Raw genomic sequence first — 24,502 nt, forward strand, 5'->3', positions numbered from 1 at the left:
CAGAGATGCATTCACACCCAAGTGGCTTTAGGAGAAACATTAAACCCACAGTAACTGTAGTTCCTTTCACTGCTGCCTTGCACTAAGAGTGTAGGGAAGCACTTCCCACTCCACAGGAAGCTCTGGCTGTCACCGCTGAGGGATGTATGTTGTTTCCTGGGACTGAAGGGAATTCAAATACAGCTATTTGTGCTTTTGAATGGGTATAGCATTCATTTCCCTAGCCCTCACCCATGATAAGTGGATAGAGGAGTTCTGGTATCTCAGTAGCCTTTGTTGGAAGGTAGAAATCAGAAACCCTGGTAGAAATCAATACAAGCAGCAGTAGCCTCCCACACCCCTTGCGCATGTAATGTAAGATGCATTGTGTCAGGTTCCTTCAGTAAGGAACAGGGTGAATCAACAACCCTTTCATCACCTCCTTTTTCCTCTCTTTTAGCTCCAGTGAGAAGACTGAACACAGTCTACTTCGCTAATAAATTCCTGCTGTGCTTTTTCACAGCAGTGTTACACGACAGATTTATCCCTGACCAGTGAAATTTCCTCCAACAAATGTAGGCAGGGCAGACAGCAATGGCCTTCAGTCCCAAAACCCAAGCAATTTACAGAGGTGCAGTGCAACGTTTTGTTGACTGGGAGGGGGCGTTTGGACTGCTAAGTCTGCACCAGATCCTTTGATATTCCTGCTCACCTCATCCCTCTTCTGCACTAGTCCACCCAGAGGAAGCATTACTGCCTGCTGTTCCCACCATTAACAGCTCAGGATGGACTCCTCTGAGCACAGACGGCAGCAGGCCTGTGCTTCCTCCCCGCCTCACCTTCCTCCACCAAGTCTGTAAACTCTTTTATGCAGGAAAAAATACAAATTCTTCTGATAGGTCAAAGCTTTGCCTACACACAGAGGAGAACAAACACCACAATCTGCTGTTCTGGTGAGAGAATACGCCTATGTTTACTCTTTCCTGATCCTGCTACCAATGTGTTGAGGATTTTCTGAAAGCCTTTACTAGGAAATTGCAACCACAGCAATGCCCGGGTGTTCAGGTTTTGCCTGTTTTCCCTAGAAAATTCCTGCATTGTGAGATGAAATGGAAATGGGAGGCTCCAACCACCTGAGAGCTACTTATTTTATTGGGTTGATTCTTCTTGGGCAGCATCTACCAGCAGTGTAACCCTCAGAGTAGTTATTTATCTGATAGGTATTGCTGAGGGGAGATAGCTACTCTAAATGCATCCATCAGAGCTTCAGACAGCATTCTGTGAAAACGTGATCTCTAGGAACTAACAGTATCTGATTCAATTGAAGACTTTATGCAGATAGTCATTCCTTTTTCAGAGCAACCCTGTCAATACCAGCTCTCTTTCTATAGAGTCCTTTCTTTGGTGGTAAACAGAAATCAGCTTCAACCAGTTTTTCTTCTTATCAATATGTGCTCGAATATTGTGGTTTTTTCCTTCTCTGTCTTAATATTAATACCATTTAGGCAAAGAACCGAAGCCTGAGAGGGAACACAATACCATAGGCAGGGAATTTCCCCGAAGGCAACAAGCCGTTCCCTGTGCCCATCGAGGACAGAGGAAGCACGCTTCAATACAGCAAGGGAGATTCAGTTAAGTGAGTAACCAAAGTTTTCTAACTATAACAATCTTTAAGCAATCTGTTCTGACAGCTAAACTGCTTTGCAGAATATCACTGAAAGCTCAGAATAGGTTACACAAACATGTACCAGGAACAGCATAGGCATTTCTGTATGCAAATGTTTTCTGTGGAAACTTGCCCTGAGGTTGAGGTCTATGGGGCAGACCCTTAGCTGGTGTGAGTTGCTATCCCACCACCTTAACCTCAGCAGCACTGAGGTACTAACCCAGCATTTCTTCTTGCTGCCCAATCTCCCCTTTCCTAAAATACAGCTGCTAAATATTAACATGAAAAATAAGTATTTGGCAGATTAAATTGAACAGTCATTTCAGGATGCTGCACATCGCTACAGGAAGCTACTTTTACAATTCTCCTTTAGCACCTCTTCTAGCGATGCTGCTATTTGGTAAAGTTTGTGAGTGGAGATACAGAGCATGACCCAATTTTTTTTTTTTAGAAATATGTCTTCACATCAGTGATAAAGCTTGTATACTGTCTACCAGTTGTAAATAGTCAAACTTCTAGCAATCTACTCAAACCTTTAGTGCTAGCTTTACTGTGCAGTTAAAGTACACACACCTGGGCAATGCTTTCCACCAAAATAAATAAATTCTGTATTTTGTTTTCCTATTTCTTCTTTTATTTTTCTTTTTCAAATTTGTTTTGCAGTTGTTCTCTTTCCTCCTTTCCAGAATTTGGTCTCCATGGATTTTTCAATTTGCATCGCTTCTGTTATTCTTTCAGTATTTTTCCTTTATGAATAATTATTTTTCCCCTACAATTTTTTTCCTGTTGTACACTATTGAAGTCTTCTCTACGTGCAAAAAAAGAGAAAAAACCCTATTCATTTTATTTATGGCTGGAGGATTCCTATGAAATAAGGCACAAAACTGCACTTTAGGTGAAATAGCTACCAACAAGAGCACGTCACCCTTTCCGACATGTAAGAGTCTTAAAGGAGCAAACATCTTCTGAAGACCACCTCTTGTTGGCAATTTTGGTAGGTACGTATTAGGAATAATTTCTAAACAGTAGGAAATGGAATAACAAAAATTGTTAATCCTCTCATTGCAGAGGATTTGAAAGGCATGACTGATTGCAGAACAAATGCCCCACCCCCTTCTAATTAATGGGACTAGTGACACATTAATTAAGAACATGCATAAGCCTTTACAAGATGTACATCATGTGCATGCAGGGGGTAAAACAGAACTCTGGGAGGACGGTAGCTTCATTATGGACAGAATTCATTTACTGCAACTTAAACACCAGTTAGAATCTATTAAATGTACTTAACTATCCTGTTGAAAAATTGAAATAACAGAAATGTGACTAATGAGAATAAAAATGATGAATTCCTATTACTCATTTACTTCATAGTGATTAAGGCAGGAGTTCTAGGGAAATAATACTTGAATTGCAAGACAGAGGTGTTCAGAAAAATTTCTGATTCTACATACCATCTTCCTGTTCATGCCATAGGACATCCCTGCAAACATTGCCTTGTTGCATAACCGCATGTGGTGGGTTGACCTTGGCTGCCAGTCAGGTGCCCACCCAGCTGCTCTGTCCCTCTTCCCTCCTCAGCAGGACAGGGTGAGAAAATATGATGAAAAGCTCATGGGTCGAGATAAGGACAAGGAGATCACTCAGCAATTGCAGTCAGCGGCAAAACAGACTCAACTTGAGGGGGATTAATTTATTGCCAATTAATAACAGAGTAAGATAGTCAGAAATAAAAACAAAAATAAAACCACCTCCTCCCCTCCTCCCTCCCCGCCTTCTTCCCAGGCCCAACTTCACTCCTGACTCTTCTACCTCCTCCCCTCCACCTCGAGCGATGCAGGGGGATGGGAAATGGGACTTGTGGTGTGTTCGTAACACTTCATCTCTCCCACTCCTTCCTCCTTCATGAACTTATCCCACTTGGGTCCCCCATGGGCCGCAGTTCCTGCCAGAAAACCTGCTCATACGTGTGCTCCTCTCCACATCTGCAGCTCCTGCCAGGAAACTTGCTCCAGCATGGGCTCTCCACAGCCTGCAGCTTCCTTCAAGGCACATCCACCTGCTCTGGCATGGAGTCCTCCACAGGCTGCTCCACCATCAACCGCCATGGGCTGGAGGGGGACAGCCTGCCTCACCGTGGTCTGCACCATGCTGCAGGGGAATCTCTGCTCCAGCAGCTGGAGCACCTCCCCGCCTCCTTCTTCACTGACCTCGGTGTCTCCAGAGATGTTTCTTTATTTTCCCCTCACTCCTTTCACAGCTGCTGTGCAGTGTTTTTTACCCTTTCTTAAATATGCTGTCACAAAAGTGCTACCAACATCACCAACCAGCTCAGCTTTGGCCAGTGGCAGGTTTGTCTTGGAGCTGTCTGGAACTGACTCTGTCCGACATGCGGGCAGCTTCTGGTGTCTTCTCACAGGAGCCACCCATGTAACCCCCCCAGCTACCAAAACCTTGCCACGTAAACCCAACATACTTCAAAAGCAGAAGTCTCTACAGTGCTGAAAAGCATGTTCTCCTTCTGTGACCATTGTTCATCTACAACGAACATGTTTTACTTATTAAAATATGTACTGCATCTGTAATAATTAGTGCAATGAAATGCTAAAACCCCCATCTATTTACTACATACTATTCACAGTATAATACATATCTCATGCTTCTCAGAAGGGTAGTTTTCTTTCACTTTTTGTAGTTTAGATTTTTCCATAATAAATAACTCTAAATACTTGCATTATAACTAAGTTTCTTCTCCCCTCTTCAATCTTTAGTTTACCTTGGTAGAGTTGCTTAGTTTTAGTGTAAGACCAGCTTCACTAGTAGCTTTCCTTCACTCTCAGTGTTTGTCCACACTCACACATGCTACAAAAGCTGTGGTCAACCCCAATGGAAGCTTATGAATTACTTCTCCACCTGGTTTAATCTGCCCATATTGGTTACACTGAGCACACTACTGACAGATTTCTGCCGAACAAGGTAGATATTTTTTCAAATCAAGTTGTGAAAAGAAGAAAACCACTGTATTGCTGTATGACAATTTTATTTTTTCAATGAAATGCCCTAGCGTCATAAAACAGAACACATTTTCTAATCTTGAAGCCAGCAAGATTGGGAAAAAAAGAAAATCGAACTTGGTTTTCCTATACATATTTCCATACTGAGACTACATTCAGAGAAAAAACCCTAGAATTAAAATGTAAGCAGACATTACTTATGCAGCTCTCAAAAATAAACTGGACATGTCATACAACTCACATATGGTGCTTTGCTAGTATAATATGCTACAAATAGAATTATTCAAATGCAACTATGCAGCTTTTCTGTTACCTAAGACCTTTTCATTTTATTATGTTGCAACACCTTTATCATTTACTTCACACCCCATTACCATACTACAGAATCTTTTATCCTCCTTTTCCGGTGGCTTGTTTTTCAGAAAGGGGGCCTTCACTGTGGCTTTCTTTGGAAACACCAAGCACTCAGTTTCAGATATTAAAAATATTCAAAGCATCGCAATATCCATTCACAACTAGATTAAGCCTCCGTTTTCCAAGTAAGACTCTCATGACTTGCTAGTAAACCACCGGAAAGAGCTGGTTAGTATTTACTCCTGTTCTCATTTATGAGAATGTGATCTGGATAGCTGTAATGCCTCATAAATGCCCTCATCTGTTGGTGAGCTGAGTGTGCACCATCATATGCTGCACAAGAATTACAGTAACTGGAAGTCTGGATTCTCTCACAATATTCATGGATAGACCAAAATAACTGCAGAACTTTTTAAACAAACAACACTTTCGAAAAATATTTGCATTTGTAGAACTGCATAATCTCATTTACAATGAGGTTCTTCGGTCAAAAGTACCATTTCACTTATTAAACATGGCTTTAAAAATACAGTATACATAACACTTATGTTACTGAAAAACATTGGAACAATCAACATTTCAACTCATTGCATTAATAAGAAAAGTAAACAGCAGCACTTTTAGAAAAGTATTCAAGTATTTCCCTGAAATACTATATAACAAAAAATAAATCCTAAACTTTGTATGACTGTACTTTAAGCAAGTATCATTTGCAAGTGCTTTTTGTCATATAGAGCAGTATGAATAATACTTTGTAGCAAAGATATAGCACACCATTTTGATATTACACAAAACTGGAATGTAAATAATTTCAATAGAAAAAAAATCAGCCATTTATAACAATTTTCAAGTGCTTCAGTGATAAACTGAGCAATCACCATGGCTTACACAGAGCAAATACATGAGACAAAACTAATACAAGCTGAATGACAGAAGTGCCAATAAATATACATGAGTAGAGAATCATTAGCTGTTCATACACAAAAAAACCCTCAGATGCAATGAGTTTTAAAGAGAACTACACACTTAAGAAAATATAGAAGAGAGCAGGGGCTAACTTCTGATTCTCAAACAGGAATAATTATGTATGAGAAAAGCAAAATTTAGCCCCAAGCCTACATACAGAACGTGTGTGTCACAACACACAAATCCATACACAAGTTAAATAATCACTCCATAGCTACACACGATAGTCTAATGGTTTTTTTGCTATAAAAACAAAATCAGCACAGTGAATTCGTGATTCATCAGATGTGAGTTTCTTCCCTTGACTTCACAAAACAAATTATTTTGTTTCCTATTTAGTTAAATAAACATTATTTAAAAAACTTTCAATCATCAAATCATATTTTTAAACTTAACATTCCAACATCTTATTTTGCAAAGACATTTTAACGTACGTAGTAGAATCTCCAAAGAATTGTGTACTGAAGAGGGAAGCTTTTCATTTATTAATTTTAGATATTTTAAAAAATTTAAAACTTGCTGGTGTTTCAGAAGATATTTATATTTTCCTTTGCCTGTGCCTTCCTGGTATTATAAGTATCCCTGCGAGTTGCTTGCAAGACATTTCAGTTGCTGTGGTATTTGGTATCATCCAAACAGTCATAAAACCCTTTATAATCCCAAAAAGCATCATGCAAGGAAGCTTTTATAAATAGAATATATAGGATAAGGTATGACCTGTATACAGATGTGCTTTTATTTTTCAAAGTATTTCTGAACTATTATTGTTATTACTTAAAGCCAGGAACGTGTGTTTGAGTTGCATTGATAAGTTGCAAGGTATAGTCAGAATTACAAAATGAAAGATTTTACTAAAAAAAAAGATGACAATGACAACACTGTTGTCCAGCATTTAAGCCACATGCAAGTACAAAATACTCCCAGCAGAAAATGTCTTCTCAGACACTGAAAATACCTTGTCTTGATATCTTGGTTTAATGACAATGGCAAGTCAAATGTTTTATAACATTTAGATATTATTGCAACACAGCTGCTAAATTAGGTCTCTAGAAAAGCACAGTCAGTCATCGTGAACACCTATATATATGCCAATCCTCTCTTTTCTAACATAACTTAGATTACATTGCTCCAAGATATAATTTAATGACTACAGTGTTTTTTAAAAAAAAAGACACAATGCAATAAGATGTCTAAAATTATACTGAAGACATCAAAAAAAATTCTAAAATTTTAAAATATTTGTCAATTTGACTAAAATGCATATTTACTCAATTTCCTTGAGCTTTTATTTTTTCTTCTCCCCATTGGAGGAACAATGTCTATAGTAATTGATCAACACTACTCTGGCTGTAGGCAGCTTCATCTTTAGAGTTTTCCTCGATTCCCCTTGCAAATATTTTCATTAACTGGCAGTGAACCCTGAAAAATATGGAAATCAATAATGAGTACTACATATTTACTTCTAATAATCCATTAATTTCAAGCAGTTGGACAAAGTTCCTTGCTCAAGACTACAGAAACCGTGCTCTCATTCTTGATACAATCCTCCCCTGCAAAGAAGGCTGGATGCTTTAATGTATCCATCACTCCCATTACTCCTCTTTTCCACACAAAACGTTCTACGGGGCACTTAGAGAAGCTGATATTATACAATATACAATATTTATAAAAAATCACTTTGGACTGCTAAGTGATTAGGTTTTAATGCACACTTGCATGTAAATCTTTTGTATTGTGTTTTTGGTTCCCTTTGTTCTAAAAGCAAAACACAAAAACAATCAACTAAAAAAAACCCCAAAAAAGAAAAAAGCCCTTCAAATTTCACAAACCACTACTTCCTTCTAATTTGATTGTTTGCGCAACTGCAAACTTCTTTCTCCATATGCCGAGGCTGGAGATAAGACTCTGTGCTGTGTGTCAAAAACCACAAAGAATGGGACATACTCAGTATTTCTGCAAGACAAAGATGCTTACTTAAATTTAACAGGAAAAGCTATTGCTCAGAGTAATGAGGTACTCCATTCATTTCAAAAAGAATCCTCCCAACACCACCTTCACTTTCAGCACTTCAAGCATGTAATATGAGTACCTAAGAAGTAAGTAGGACTTCAAAGGTAGGGCCATCCATCTATCTCAGTCAGCGTGATCATTTACGACATACATGCTTTGGCTATTCTCTGGAAAGGACTCAAAAAAGTAACAAAAAACCCCTAAGTTTATTATCAGAAGACTCAAATTTGCTATGTGGAGGCACCTTTTTGGGATGCCTTTAGGAACATCTTTAAAATCAGTGAAAAGGCTTAATATATTTTCTGGTACATGGAGAGAAAAATTGATGCTTACCTCACTTCAATTGCTGAACTGTCCAGAGTTTCTCCATCACAATTCCATGTGCTATTAGCAATATTACAGCAACAGGCTGGATGATCTCTGCAGAACTGGCCAAAACGTTTCTTTCCTATGTCTGTGACATTGCTTTCATTGTCTTCTGAAAGCTTTGATGTAAACTGAAAACTCTTCACCCGATAAACATCTACAAATGAGAAGTCAAACTACAAAGAAAAAAATAAAACAGGCAATTAAAATGAGTTAAATACATCTGATTTGTAAAGCAACTCAGCATGCAGCATTTGGTATTCAAGAAAGTCTGTCCACTCCAGTTTTCTAGGGAAGCTTACCTGAGGCATAGAGTGATTTTTGTTTTTAAAAAACTGCACAAGTCAGAAAGAATAAAGCAAAAATGGAACCTTGCTTTTCAATGGTCCCCTTCAAGTAGCTGCAGTACTGCCACTTTATAGATAATCAGGTAACAGGTTCTGAGTTTATGAGTAAATGGGGTATAAAAAACTATTTAAAAAAACATATAAACTATTATAACATGGAATCCAAGTCAAAAAGGTTTGGGTTGGATCTTTGTACCATCCTCAGGACCTGTTCAACTACAGACACATGGGCTTAAGACAACTTAAGACACATGGCAACTTAAGACACGTGGGCTTTTCTGAAAGCCTTCTGCTTCTGTGTTTGGAACAATGCCCTGACGGTGAGAATTCCATGGCTGTGTGATCAAATGACAGAGCTGGGTGTATATGAAAATAAGAATAGAGAGCAATACTATCACATTCCAATGAAATAAAAATAATTTTAAATAGTTAATTCGGCTAGAAAAGTAGGACAATTAAGAGACTGCTCATATAACAGAGGTTGCAGATTTACACTACAATATTGTACAAATGCTTTAAAACAGGCTTTGTAAATTAAAGGAACAATCAAATTAGAGGGTGCCCCCACCTGCCCTGAAAGCAACTTAACTGATATGGACTTAAACATTCAGCAAGCTGTAATACATACAGACATGTCATTTAGCAAAGGCAATGGGGTATGTCTGTGTGCGTCCATCAGAGGGAGGTGGCAAGGAAGCAAAAGTGAATAAAAAAAACAGTTTACCCATAAACTAGTCTCTATTAATGTACAGTCACCTTTTTCTTCCTTTTTCTATTCACATTTTCTTACATTTTCAGAGTTTCCCATTATTATGGTAGACATTAACCTGGGATGAGGCCGTATGCACAACCCTGCATTTAATCTACACTGCCAAACCAACATATCCCAGGGAGTGGGGGAAGCACTGGAAGGGGAAGGACCACAGTACCAATCACAAAAAGCATCAGAGTTGAAGGGACCTCCCAGGTCTTAAGTTCCCTTGGCTTTTAACCATAAACAAACTGTGAAGCTGTCAAACTCCACACTCAGAAGCAGTGGCTCAGGGATACAATGAGGCTCACTAAGCAGTGTGCTAGTCCAGACAGCTTAGCTGCAAAAACTGGTATCCACGGCTGCACACAGCCATGCTGCTCTCATGTCTCAAGTCTAAGCAGAATGTCGTATCTTGATAAATGTTGAAGCCAATTTGCAAGGTAGCCAGGGAAGGCTCCAAATAATCAAAAATATCAATGGAACAGTGAGAGTGAGTGGGAAAGAGTAAAGGGAAGAAGAGACTGAGAATAGCAGGAAGGAGGAATACAGATACACACACAGTGTCCCAGGGAATGGTAGTGAGGAAATACAGGAAAGAGAATCTATACTAATTCTTCTACAGAGGAGGAAGAACAGCATCATAAACAAGTGAGATTAATTATTGCTTTTATAAACACATATGACATTAGTCCATTGTTCAGATAATTTCCAGAACATGTTAATATCATCAGGTTGTGACAAACATTAAATGTATGTATTCACAGCCATAGCTGTGGTTTCAACAGATATTACAATCCAACGCAGTGATGAATCTTCCGTTGCAGTTTATCCTGACAGCTACAACATATGCAAGGAATAATTTTGAAGCTGAATGCATAAAGCTCATATCCTGGTCACATATATGTAGTAAAATTCTGCTAAAAGGCTGCAGTTTACAATCAAACTGCAGTCCTGGCAACTTTCTTCTAAACCACATTTTTATACAGTTTACAAAAAGTGATTTATTATTCTTCACTACATCTTCTACCTCAGCTACATTACACTGCTGTGAGCAGTTTTTCATGACAAATAATGGGGGCACAGTTGTGATAAAATCACTTTAAATATTGTCCAAACAGCAAATATATGGAAAAACATTAGGAAACAGAATTCAATTAGCAAAAGTGGAATTGTTAGAATGCTATGGCCAAAGGCTTAATTTAGCTAAAATGTTTTGGTTGGTTTTTTGTTTGTTTGTTTTGTTTTTTAATGGTACACATGCTGAGATTATGTTACCCAAAATGTATAAAAATTTTTCTTTTTTAAAAAACACCTGCTTTGTAGATGTTCTTTTTGTCATATAAGACTTAGACTGACTCTGAAGAATTCATTGTCAAAGGGAATACACACCTGATCATCTTGGTTTGTATGTCTGACAAGATACCGTAGAAAATCAAATCTGGAGCATTTACGAACTACAATGAGGTCAGCTGAACCATCTGCCAAATGAGCTGCTGGTGAAAGACCTTTTGGACTTCGTGGACAGGCACAGCTCATATTTACTGCATTGATAGCTAGAAATTTTCCTTTAATAACCTTCCATTCTTCTTCATCTTCTGAAACACATCAATAAAGGCATGGAGATAGGTTATTATTTGATCTACTCACAAAAACACTAAAAAACAATCATTTGTGGCAACTTAAAAGTTTTTACTGGGCATATTCATGCACTCTCAATACATATATAAAATAAACTGCATTAAAAAACCCCATTTTTCATAGACTAACAGCAAAAGTTGCTTTCTCCCTTCACAGGCTGTGATTATCTATTACAACTGTTGACCATTTCTGATATATGCATGTCAAAATCAGGATCAGTGCTATTTGGGTAAAACCACAAAACCTTAGGCAGGGACAAGACAGAGACAAGTTACAGCTCCTCTAGTGTGAAAGTTCAGGGGGATTTTTAAATTTTTAAAAATTTTATTCTTGCTTTCAATATGTTAATCTTAAATAAACAATGATGCAAAGACAGTGGTTTAGTATTTGGTTTCTAAATCAATATCCCTCTTCTGCCTCAATGCCACAAATCATATTAAAAAAAAAAAAAGACAAAAAGGGAAGAGGTGACTCAGGGTTCAGCAAGGACCAGCAGGCAGCAGATCAGGAGTCTGTTTCCACCCTCACCCACCCCCAAATGTCTGAAGATGAATACTATTAACAGAGTTGAACTTCCCTGTGCGTAAATCTTCAGAGATTTCTGGAAAACAATACAAAAGTCTGTTTTCAATAACATGAAACTGTTCTGTTAGAGGTTAGACCTAAACTGAGCTTAAGTGTGTGATGGCATCAATACTACCAAGAGGCAGAGGAATTTTCCACAACAACGAAATACTGGCAGGCACTGCACAGACTTGTCATCTAAACCATATTTTCATGAATATGGATAAAAATAGATAAAAAATGCCTTTGCATTTTTAGATTACAGATAATCACTTTCCTCACTACAATTAAAAAAAGCCATAAAGCAGCCATAACACTCCTTTTCTCCTCCCATTATAAGTGGACTCAGGTATTTAAAATTAACAACTCCACAAAAGTAAGAACTGCAGAATAGTCTATGGAGATACACGTAGCTCTAAGACTAGAGTTCAGGATTGAAATGCCATGATGGGCACTTGATGATGGGGGTGAAATTAAGGAATGAACAAAAAATTATAAAGTTTGTTTATATAAGCTTGTTAAAAAAGTTTCATCGTCAAACCACAGCAAGGTAGACGTTTTGAGGCATATTAACTGGTATGGACTTAGAACTCTAACATTATTCAGTTCCCCCCACATTTGGGTTAACTTATAGTTATTTTCAAGGTGCTTCTTTGATGAGACTATAGATGACGTTTATGCTATATATTTCATGTCCTGAAATTCTGATATTCTGTACTGTCTTAGTTTTGGGAACTTCGCATTTACTTTAGAGAATCATTACAGTTGTCTAGATAATTTTGGACCAAAAGTCTATGATGAATTAATTTTGAATTGACCTCTTGCAAGCTTTATACATCAGAAAAATAAGTAAAAAATAAGAAAAAACATGTTTGGAAAGCATTCTGTAGTTGTTCTTTGCTCTTTGAACTTTTCTCACTTCCTTGAATTTTTGTTTATTGGAACTTCTTACTATCTACTCTTTAGTAACAGAACCAAGAAAAACAGAATTCCAAGATGAGTAGGATTACAATGTGAAAAAAGACTTAAAGGAAACTAAAAACTTTATTCTTTTTCCATCTAGACTATCCTCTCTATCTCCTGATAAACAAATCAGTAATAATAAGAAAAAATGCAGCTCCTGAATTCAACATTTTCACATAATTTGCCAGAGTGGTTTTAGTATCAATTATGCTTGCTTTACTGCTGATCTTTTTATGTTGCTTTCAAACATGTCATTACAGAAAGAAATAATTTAAATCAGATTAAAAATGTGTATCTTAAGAGAGATGAGAAAGACTTAAATGTCAAACTACAGAATGACTTTGTTCAGGCTGCAGGCAAATGACGAGACCCTGCTCTGAGATGAAGGTACCTGAACAGAACATAAGAAACTACTGGAACTGGAAACATCTATGTCCAGAACTATACAAGTGCTTATTTACAAGAAAATCAGGCATTTTCTGATATACAAAGAACAAAATGAAAACGCCACCCTTTACTGATAAATCCTTTTGTTGTTTATCTGAGAAGCACTAATGATTTAGTCTATAGCGTGTCTAGATATGCATTAACTTTTGAAGTATGCTCACTGTAATAAATAAGTCTCAACTTACTTAAGGTAAAATGCTTATATATAATACTGTAACAGATTGTTTTCACCTGGTGGAAAAGTACTGTTCAGTATAAATTTCAGCATGTCACTCAAAAAAAGCCTCACTGTGCAAGTAAGAACAAAGTCGGGGGATTTATCACATTTTAAATGATCAACTGTTTTCATAACCATTCTGCAGGGTGCATCACTGTAATACTGCAAATTATTCGCCCAAAATATCTTTCATACAATAGAGCAATCATAAGCAGGGAGAGCATAAATGGCACTCATTTCAACTGTCTGTTGTGTATATATACACTGCAAGTTGCTGAAATCAGCATAAAGTGCTAGCACTCAAAATTTACTCAGCACATGCACATAGATTTCTGCATAATACAAAGAAATATGTTCACTGACAGTCAATGCAAGCATCCTTCTAAACTTATCTGAACTGTACACAAACCAAGTAGGCACAATGAAGGAATCAGCCAATATACCCTGCTGAGTAAAAAGCTTATCTGAGGTGGCGATTTAAAATCCTTTTTATTGCGAATCAAGAGTAGCTGATTGTTACTGTTGGCTTACCAGTACTGCATGGAGAAGAGACTGGACTGCAAAGAAAGCCAGCTACCGGATGGACGTAAAATGGATTTCAGTAAACAATGTCCTACACAATCAGCTACTTAATGCCTTTTGCAATGCTGGCTAAAGCAGTCTTGATTGCTCGCTAACCTGCAGCTTGCTTCTGCCTTTGCTGGATCAAAACTAACAAAATGGCCATTTCCAAAAAACCCAAAATCCCAAACACAACAAAACAAAACAAATACCAAACAAAAACCCCACACAAACAAAAGAAAAAAGGTTGTCAATTTCTAACTACAGTTATTTCTCAAAAAGACAGATTTTTTTCCTACCAAAAAACCTGCTATCAGATTTAGCTCCTAAGAAAATATTACATAAAGCAATTTTTTTAGCCGAATCTGGGCATAAATTAAAACCACTCAAGAAATACTTCAATCTGGCCATCTGTTGACTATATCAAAGATCTGAAAGCAGTAGCTGGGATGAAAGCACTATAGAGAAGCACGTGTAACAGGAATTCAAGTTGACATAGAAATCTATATACCGTCTTTATGCTATCAATAAATTTCTATAGTATGACGACATTCTTTTTGCTAACAAAAGGCTAGAACCTGGCACAGATACTGTGCAAAATAACTGTAATTATAAGATAATCTAGGTCATAAGGACAGATGTTTGTGTCAAGAAAATTATGGTTTTATGCACCGGGCTTTACAAGGAAAAAAAAAAAAAAGAGTAAAAGCAGAAGCAAGAACCCATGGGAAGACTGCTGTTTAAAAGGGGGTTTATCCAAGATGATGAACTGAGACCAGAGGTGAAACTTGGCCAACTGAATCTGCATATCTTACTCCAGCAAGACCACAAGTCTATCAACATCAGTGCTTCCTATTAGGATGTAGTAGTCAGACAGAGATACAGCTAGGAGGATGATTGCACAGAATCCAGTATATTAACAGTTGTTTTAACAAATGGAAGGAAAAGTTATGCCCATTAAAAATCCATGGATGTGTGTGCAGGGGTTGGAATGGGTGGAAAAAGGAGAATAAGGACAGCATAACTAGAGAAATCTCATTTATCATTTATACTGAGTATTGGTGGGGTATTGTACAGAAATACTGAAGTTTACTAGATCAGTTATTAGTTGTCCAAGTTTATTTATTGCCTCACATTTATTTAATAAACAGTTTTACATAGGGTGACTTTTGTGCTAACAAACACAAATTTTTAATCCTGATCTATTCTAAAAGTTATCTTAATGGAACTGCTTCCTTCTATACTACCTCACAGTTTATCAGTTAAGTCCTTCTCACAAACAGAAGAGTCCTAGCTCACAGAATATATCTTTCTTAAAGAAACGAAACCCAACACACTGAAATATACAATTAGTATAATTTTATCAGAATTTTCTGAGGTTTGGGTGGAGGAGACACCTCACATTTTTCACATATTTACATGTATTTTCCTTAAACTTAAAGAAACAATTGATTATCTAGTAACTCACATGTTTAAAAAACCACACACGAACTGATATATTCCGAAAAATAATATTTTTACATAATACTACACCATTTTACTTATGGCAAATTACCTTCATGTTTTAATCCACATTCCTTGTGCTGTTCTGCCAGCTGTTGCTCACTTTTCTTGCAAATGTAACACCTGAAAACAAAAATACCATTCAGTTCCTGAAAACAGAACTATTATTCGGTTTACCTTTTTTGTTTTACCCAGTCATTACAGGACATTCCCCCACCACAAGATGCAGCATGGCACTGACAACCCTGATGCGGCATGAACCATGATAGCCCTGCAGGTGGTATAAGTATTAAGCACAGTGCTGAAGATTACTGGATGTCAGAAATAACAGCATTACAGAGCCATAAGATCACATAGGTTGGAAGGGACCTCTGATGTGGTCCAAACCTCTGCTCAAAGCAGGTCTTACAGGATCAGGATGTTCAGTGTCTTGTTCTGTCAAGTTTTGAATATCTGCAAGGGTAGAGTCCAGAAGACCTCTGGGCAACCTGTTCCAGTATTTGACTCCAGACAGAAGGACTGGAGCCAGTCCTTCATCTCACAAGTGCTGAGCACAGGGAAAGAATTATGTCTCCTGACCTGTTGGCTTCTCTTTTGCTTAGAAAGCCCAAAGTATGGTTGGCCTTCCTTGCTGCAAGGCCACACTGCTGACTCAAGTATAGCTGTCGCCCACCAGGATCCCGAAGTTCTTTTTGGCAGAACTGCCTTCCAGCCAGTCAGTACTGTTGCATGGGACTATTCTACTGCAGGTACACGACGTTTGCTTCTCCTGAGCTTCAGGAGGTTCCTATCAGCCATTTCTTCAGCCCACCAAGGTTCCTCTGAATAGCAGCCCTGACTTTCAACATGTAAACCACTCCTCCCAATCTGATATCGTCCATAAAACTGCTGAGAGTGCACCCTCTGCCACCATCCCAGTCATTAATAAACATGTTGCACAGTATTAGCCCCATATTGACCCCTGAGGGACACCATTAGTAATTGGCTGCCAGTTGGACTTGGTACTCACAGCCTTTCTAGGTAGTCTAGCCAGTTTTCCACCCATCCACTTATCTAGTCCACACTTCATCAATTTTAAGAATACTACAGAAAACAGTACCAAAGGCCTTGCTAAAGTCAAGGTATGTAACATGCACTCTTCTCCCTCATCCACAGGCTTGGGGACCTGTAAGGCTAGGGGCAGACTATATCAGTGAAAACTGGGGCAAAGGAGTCATTTTCCAGCCATTTCTGTCTCTTTTATCACTGGGTTCCCCATACCACTAAGCGGCAGGCCCGCAGTGCCTTTAGCCTTTTGTTATGATTGGTATACTTATATAATCCCTTTGTAATAAGTAGCACCCTTCACATCCCTCACTGATTTAAACTCTGCCTGAGCTTTGGCTTTCTCAGTTCCATCCCTGCACATTTAGGCAATGTCTCTGTATTCTTCCAAAGTAACTCATTCCACTTCCATTTTCTCTTTACTTCTCAGATCCTTGCTCATCCATGCTGGTTTTTTATCATGCTTACTGAAGTTTCTGCATATCAGAATGGACTGTTCTTGTGCTTTGAGGAGGTACCAACCAACTCTCCTGGGCCTCTTTGTCTTCCAGGGCAGTACCCCATCGAATCTTGCCAAAATTCCTGAATAAACCAAAATCTGCTCTCCTAAAGTTCAGGGTTGCAATTCTACTTTTTGTCTTCCTTACTTTTCTCAGGATTTTAAACTCTATAATCTCACAGTCACCACTGCCAAGGCTGCCCTCAACCATCACATCCCACACATTCCCTTTCTGTAACAAGACCAGCAGAGCATTTCTCCTAGTCAGCTTGTCAATCACCTGCATGATCACTGCCATTACCACACTCCAGGATTCTCCTCAATTTCTTGTGCCCAGCCCTATTGCTCTTCCAGCAATTATCAGGATGTATAAAATCCCCCGTGAGGCATCAGGCACTCTTTACTCCCTGACTGAGACCCAAATGACAGCTTTCTCCCTCTGGAGCTTCCCTTGCATCAGGGCACCTGATGGATAAGGATAGTTGCTCCAGCTAGTACTGGAGACCATGAGCTGTAGCATGTCACAGCACTATTATTACAGCACAGTCTCAACAAGTTCCATGTAGTTTCTGGCCAAAGTTTCTGGCTCCTCTGGCTCCTGCTGTGACAACTACTATATCTCTGATAGCCACATTCATATATGAAGAAGAAGAAAAAATACTAGTGCATAACATCAAGCAGGTGAAAGCAAAGAGAAAGGAAGGAACAGTGGGAGATTAAGGTAGGACCCCTGGTTGGAGAAACAAGTGAAGAATATCACACAGAATTTATACAGCATAGTAGCAGTCTATAAAAAAAGGCTAAATAGGCTGATTCCTGAGAGGACCGATCCTCAGGACAAACCATGCCAGCTGTTGTCATGGCACTAAAACAATCACTAAAATTGCCAGAACCAATTACAATGTGAACATTTGAGAATTTTTGAGTAATTATTTCCAACTGTAGAAGCTATGAGGCATCCAGACTTTTCATTTATTACCAGTAACACAGCATAGTACCCTCAGCATCTTGTAACTGGGTGCTGTGCTGTTATACTTTGCTACATTTAAAATGGGGGACGGGAGGGGCAGCTAACAAAATTTCATTACATTTTTGTTTATTGACCTGATAAAATGAGGTGTTCTCTTTAATGAGTCAATAAACTTTTTTACAAGCTTGTCCCTTTCGGAGTAAGTGTTTGGATATTAAAACCAATATTTCTTGTGACCTTTTTATTTATGTACAGGCCTTTTCAAATATTCATACATCAAATATCCAGAGATAATCATTAAGCCTACCCTGTTCTGCAGCTATCTTTATCTCGTGGAGATCCCAGCGTGCGTTTTGCTGGTTGAAAAGAAATTGTTCCTTCATAGTAATGATGAGAAAGAAAAGTCTTGAAGCCTACATAAAAAAGGTATTAAGCACCATTAAGTCATTATAAATCCACATTGCAAACACCTCTGCATACATCCCTTGATTGTTCCTCTTTCATTCTCTAAGGACTGCAAAACAACAGTTGCTCTCCTCAAGCTCACGGCTCTTTGTTATGATGTTTTAGACTGTAAAGGATAAGGAAATACCACCCCATCCCCCCAACTTTTAACATTTGCTGATAGTGCCATTACTTTGCTTGACATTTAAAACCCAACTAAAAATTTTAGCTACACATCACTGCTATTGGCACAATTGGCCTACACTACTTCAGTTCTGTTTTTGCATCTTCTTTCCCTAACACAAGACAGAAGAAGGTAAAATACACTTTCTAGTAGCATAGGATTTATTCAAATATTAGCTAACTACCTAAACCACTCATGTCTCTCTATAATCAGTGCTGGAAGAAGGACAAAATTAACAATTCATTCAATCAGCTGAATGTCCAAGACAGAGGACTGCCTATCTCTCTAACTGATTGAAAAGAAAGTCAAAATGATTAGGACAGAAAAGATAGTACTTTTTAGGCAGCTATCACTAGGTGACATATATTCAACACAACTTTAACGAGCACACTGTTAATGTTATCCCCCAAGTTACGGAGCTTTACATGTGATTCAGTGTACTTGGTACTACAAGGAGTTTAAAATCAGATTCAGTCTGTTTCTCACGTTTAAAAGCTTCAGAGAAGGTTGCTTTGGAGAGAGCACATCAGCTGCTCCAACATGTTTACATACTGACAAAATAACATAATAATTACACAAGTTACCTGAGTAGTCATATCTCATTGGACCCATCCACCGCTTCTTTTCACTGTCTTTTAATATATCTCCATAAAAACCGTAACCCAGCAATGATACACAGTACTTCAAAAATGTGTTGTTATGATGTACAGAAGAGACATCCAGAGGCTGACAGTCACCTATGAAGATTAGAAGTGCAAGGTTCTATTAAGGTTTATTTTGTTTGCAGCTACAAACATGATAGTAACTTTAACGTTGCAGATTTTTTTAAAATAAAAATATATATGTTGTATTTATGTCATAATATATACATCATATATCCATATATATTTCTTATACATGCAGAAAGGGAAAAATAATTTTTTAATACTAATTTCATTTAATATTTTAAAAGCATTAAGCACTAAGTGAGAAAAAAAGTCGGCATGCTAAAACACATATAATGAAGAATTTACACTCGTTTACCATGTAGCAGTAGAAGGGGATGTTATAGAAAAGATCAATGCAGTATCCATACATCTACCGGATACTACTTAATCCTATATGTCATACTATCAGAGGATAATTAAAGCTGGAAGGGGCCTTAGGAGGTTTCTCATCCAATCTCCCACTCAAAGTAGGTTCAGCTATGAGCTCAGATCAGGTTACTCAGGGCTTATCCAGTCAAGTCCTGAAAATCCCTAAGAACAGAGAGTACACCACCTCTCTGATGTCCTCATAGTGTAAGGTTTGGAGTGGTGGTGGGTTTTTGGGGGGTTGGGGTAGTGGTGGTGTTTCTTTGCTTGGTTGGTTTTTTGTTTTGTTTGGGTTTTTTTTTTTTCTTTTTTCTTCTGTTTCACTTTATGCCCATTGTGTCTCATCCTTCCACCACGGATGTCATGGTTTAGCCCCAGCCGGCAGCTAAGCACCACACAGCCGCTCTCTCACTCCCCCACAGTGGGATGGGGGAGAGAATCAGAAGAGCAAAAGTAAGAAAACTCATGGGTTGAGATAAGAACAGTTTAGTAATTGGAACAAAATAATAGTAATAATAAATTGTAATGAGAAGGAAAACAACAAGAGAGAGAGAGGAACAAAACCCAAGGGAAGGAAAAAGAAAAAAATAAAAGTAAAAAAAATGATACAACTGCTCACCACCCGCTGACCGACACCTAGCCAGTCCCTGAGCAGCGATCGCTACCCCCCTGGCCAACTCCCCCAGTTTATATACTGGGCATGACATCATATGGTATGGAATAGCCCTTTGGTCAGTTTGGATCAACTATCCTGGCTGTGCCCCCTCCCATTTCTTGGGCACCTGGCAGAGCATGGGGAGCTGAAAAAAGTCCTTGACCAGTGTAAACACCACTTAGCAACAGCCAAAACATCAGTGTGTTATCAATATTATTCTCATACTAAAATCCAAAACACAGCACTATACCAGCTACTAGGAAGAAAATTGACTCTATCCCAGCCGAAACCAGGACAACGGACTACTGTGAAGAACCCTTTACAGAAGTGAGAAACACTCTTAAAAATCTAAATACATGTGTATATATGCACATTTAATAACCCAGCTAAAATACTATGATATACTAAGGCCCTACCTCTCTAATCCTAGTCCAATGGCCTAAACTCTATATATGCTGAACAGATTTAACCATAGGTTAGTAACAGAGAAGCACACGTGTAAACCTTAGCCACACCAGCTTCTAAAACTGCAAGTGTTAAGCACTCAATAACAAGCAATAATGAAATAATCATCACTTAGAAATTCTATCCTTTATGCTTATGCAACATCGTTATAACTGTAAACTATCTTGCACAATTTTTCAGTCAGTATTAAGAACTGGGTGACTATGATTCTTCAGTATGTCGCAAGATAGGACTGACATCACAAATCACAATGCACTGAATATGCCATGCCGTCTCCTTCAGCCCCGGTGCAGTTCAGGGACTCTATTACTAGAGGACTTTGAGAAGTGGCAATGTCAGCATCCCTACTGATGACAACATATCAAAAAGCATTTATTGAAGAGTAGTTGTTTTCCTCCCTAGTTCCTCCTCAAATATGTGACTTCCAGATGGTAAAAATGGGGATTATCAGCTAATTCCAGTCAAGCAGAAGCCATACGTCTAACTTGGCATGGAAGCATTGAATTGCACAGGCCAATTGGGCAACTAGTACAAAATCCTACTATTCAAGTGTCCAAGCACTTGTCATAGCTTTCTCTAAGAGAGAAAGACAGAGAGAGAAAGAGTCCAACAACTTACACTGCTTATTGTATTTTACTGCTATTTTCAAAAGCACGCGAGAATGCATGAAAACTTAAGCACCAGATATAAAATTTCAAAACAATACGATCCCTTGAAAATAATGAATTACAGTAGAGAAAGCAATCCTGTATTTCAAATCATAGACTTAAATCCCAGACAAAAACTTCGTATTTTAACTCAGCCATTATGTTCAAATTATATTTCACAAACATATAGAAAGAACTAAATGGAATTACTATTTTTGGCTATGTTAATCATTTTCGTAACAAAACAGCGAACTGTGACCACCCACCTACAATAATATGAAGAGCTGATGTTACTGGATCAGAAACACCAACAGTTGAATAGCATATGCAATCTGTTGATCCTGAAAAATAAAAAACTAGAGAGATTAATTCATATCTTTTCAAAACAAGTATTATTGGTATGGTTCTCCGAATAAAAGCATTATGTTCCTTTGGCCTGCCCCTTTCTATTTTATGGAACAAAGTAAATGTAAGGATACAAATATTATGATTTAAATTGTCACATTCCCCCCCCCCGCCCCCCCCCCAACAATAGAATTTATTTCTCTCCAAACAAAGTACAAAGATTTTCACTATATAAGCAATAAATATATAGCAGTTAGTGAAGGGAAATAAGTTAATTCCAATGAAAAACTTCAGGATTACATTACAGCTTTTTATATCAATTAAGGATGGAGGGGAAGGAAGGCATATGCTGATTCTCCTTTGCTTAAGATTTCTTACTCATTGAGATCTCATGAAAAGGAGTTGATGGGTCTCCTGGTTTTTGGGCAAGTGATCTAAATTCCAGCCTGTCAACATCCCCTCCTCCTCCAGCTGCATCTTAATCCAGAAACTCCTGCTTAGTTCTGTTATTTGAAAATTAATAAATACTTGCTTTCAGGAATTAGTTTATAAATAGAGAAGCAAAGTGAATAGAGATGTGCCTTTACAGTCTTGAGCAAAACACCTACAAGAAGAAAAGAGGGGAAGCTTTAGGTTTCACCTATATTCTGTCCTTGTTACTTCAGGCCACTTCTCACTCAGCATGCCCGCTCAGTATTTTACGTGCTGTTTAGAGACAGGCAATTCTCCCTGATCCCTATAAAAAAAACAATCTAAGACCCTAATGTAGGGTTCTGAATCCTACTTGGCAGCAGGCACTTGAAAGTCAGGGCCAGATGTATCAAAGCATTTTTGTTGCAGCATCTAACTCCAAATTTACCTTGTAGTTTCTCCCATCCTTTCCCTGAAATTTAATTCCTTTAAAGTCAAGGCTGGATATCTGAAAACAAAAACTTACTTTGTCCACATATATGTTCTCAGATTTGCTACCGATACACTAGATGTACAGCAGCTCAGATACAGAGTACTTCATTTCTGAGGGCTAATCAAATTGAAATAGAAAACTAAAAATGGAGGAATGAGCAATCATTCTTTAAAATCCACTTCTGGTTCTTTCTCACTTTGAAAGCAGTCAGGGCATATACAGTTATCAATAGGAGCAAAGAAAATCCTTTCCCCTCCAACTCACTTCTCAGGAAATGGACACCACTTCCTCTACCAGTGAAGGGCACGAGAGAAGCTTCTATCAGGTAAATGCTATGCAGAAGCCTGCCACAGTGAACAAGCAGCAGCTCCAGGAGCCAAGTAAAGAGAACATAAATATAACAGAACCGCAGAACAAAAGAAACAGTGTGACTAAAGAGATCTCTCTCTACAAGGTTGAGGTTCAAGATGGTGCAAGCATACCATTACAAGTATATGCCCTTGCACAGGAAACGGGACTCCAATTTCTTTCAGTATCGTAACAGACAAGATACACAGATGATGTTATCGTGCCACATTTGGAGTTTTATAGCAGAAAATATTAAGCAGAGTTCAGATACTGAAGCTATGTTTTACTGCCAAGTTTTTCAGTTTCATTTTGCCTCCTATACTTATGGATTTCAGTGAGGCAGAAAAAATTCTCACTGCTCTTCAAAAGAAAAACAAACAAAAAACATAGCCACTAAAAAAGGCTCTAAAAGATCCAACCTGTACTTTTACTGCTGAATGTACAAGCCTAGCATTTCATCCAACCTTTCTCATTTCTTCACGATCTGTTTGTGTTCTGCTGCTAGAATTAGCTTAGTCACATTTGTCTCGATGTAAACAGAGCTTCCAAGTAGTCTTACACTACAGGTGGGAGGAGAAGAGGGGAAATCATGCAAACTACCTTTTAACACTGGAGGCTTATCTCGCTATACTCTTCTGTAGTCACTTAAAAGCTGATCCATCTGTTGGGCAATTTGATAGAACTTATTTTCATTTCTATTCATAAACTAGCAAGGAAGGGCTAAAATTAGATCTGAAGTCTGAAATTAATTCTGAGATTCTAAAATGGGAGACTGGGGAAGACACCAACAGTGTTTACCAACTGTCACATCATCCCTTTTTCTCAGACATGCCAGTGGAGTACCAACTGCAAACAGTAAAATATTGTTGTTTTTTCTCTCAGAGCCGGTAGCATGGAGCAACAAACCCAGTATAATTCCTTAGGTACATTCCAAGAGAGTATAACTGGTCGTAACACCACACCAAGCATGAACCTAACGGTACTAGTTTAAAGGTCACAAAAATGTTCGTGATGACTAAGGATTTGAATCTCTGTGAATACTTCATAATCAAATAGGAATTCTAGACCATTAGGTGGGTCTTGAATAGATTTGGAATCTACTACTGCTGAAACAGCACTCTGAGTAAATAGATGCGCATGCAAACCCCACCAAAATCTGGCTTATTTCATTAGTATAAATCTGACACAGAAAGCAGGATTAGAATGCAAATAGAGCTTGACTAATATCCCTTGATTAATAGCTTAGGATTGCCAGAGCACTCAATTTGGGCAAGAAACTTTCATAGAGCATGACCCTTGACTAACGTTAGGTGGTGGATGTTGTTTGTTGTGGTTAAACCAACAGAAAAATTACATATGTGGTCTGCCAGATTTCTTTGGGGACCTTTAAGGGAAACAGCCTGAATGAATGTAGTTGCACAGAACTACATGCAAATATGAAGAAAGCAGTTGGACTGCTTGTTAACTGAGCCCTAATTAATTAAAAAAAAAAAAAGAAAGATCTTCAGTGTGGAATCTAATTTTTGCATTAGGGTGCTATAGAAGAGAAGAAAATCGGCAAGTAAGGGAGTGATT

General features: G+C 38.2%; 1 protein-coding gene across 2 annotated transcripts in view; it reads right to left on the reverse strand.

Annotated features, from left to right (window-relative positions):
- Positions 1-4,676: 4,676 nt before the first annotated feature.
- The window catches only part of CERK (ceramide kinase), a 43,668-nt gene continuing 23,842 nt past the window's right edge, over positions 4,677-24,502 (reverse strand). For both annotated transcript variants that reach the window (XM_072860184.1, XM_072860190.1), the window contains 7 exons: positions 21,597-21,671; positions 19,075-19,227; positions 18,170-18,275; positions 15,402-15,472; positions 10,846-11,051; positions 8,323-8,531; positions 4,677-7,398 (listed from right to left, as the gene is read on the reverse strand). In XM_072860184.1, coding sequence (XP_072716285.1) covers positions 7,299-7,398; positions 8,323-8,531; positions 10,846-11,051; positions 15,402-15,472; positions 18,170-18,275; positions 19,075-19,227; positions 21,597-21,671 — 920 coding nt within the window. In that variant the 3' untranslated portion in view covers positions 4,677-7,298. The remainder of the gene's footprint in view (positions 7,399-8,322; positions 8,532-10,845; positions 11,052-15,401; positions 15,473-18,169; positions 18,276-19,074; positions 19,228-21,596; positions 21,672-24,502) is intronic.

The sequence above is a fragment of the Ciconia boyciana genome, chromosome 1 (genome assembly GCF_034638445.1).
Source record: "Ciconia boyciana chromosome 1, ASM3463844v1, whole genome shotgun sequence".
In the NCBI taxonomy this organism is placed as follows: Eukaryota; Metazoa; Chordata; class Aves; order Ciconiiformes; family Ciconiidae; genus Ciconia; species Ciconia boyciana.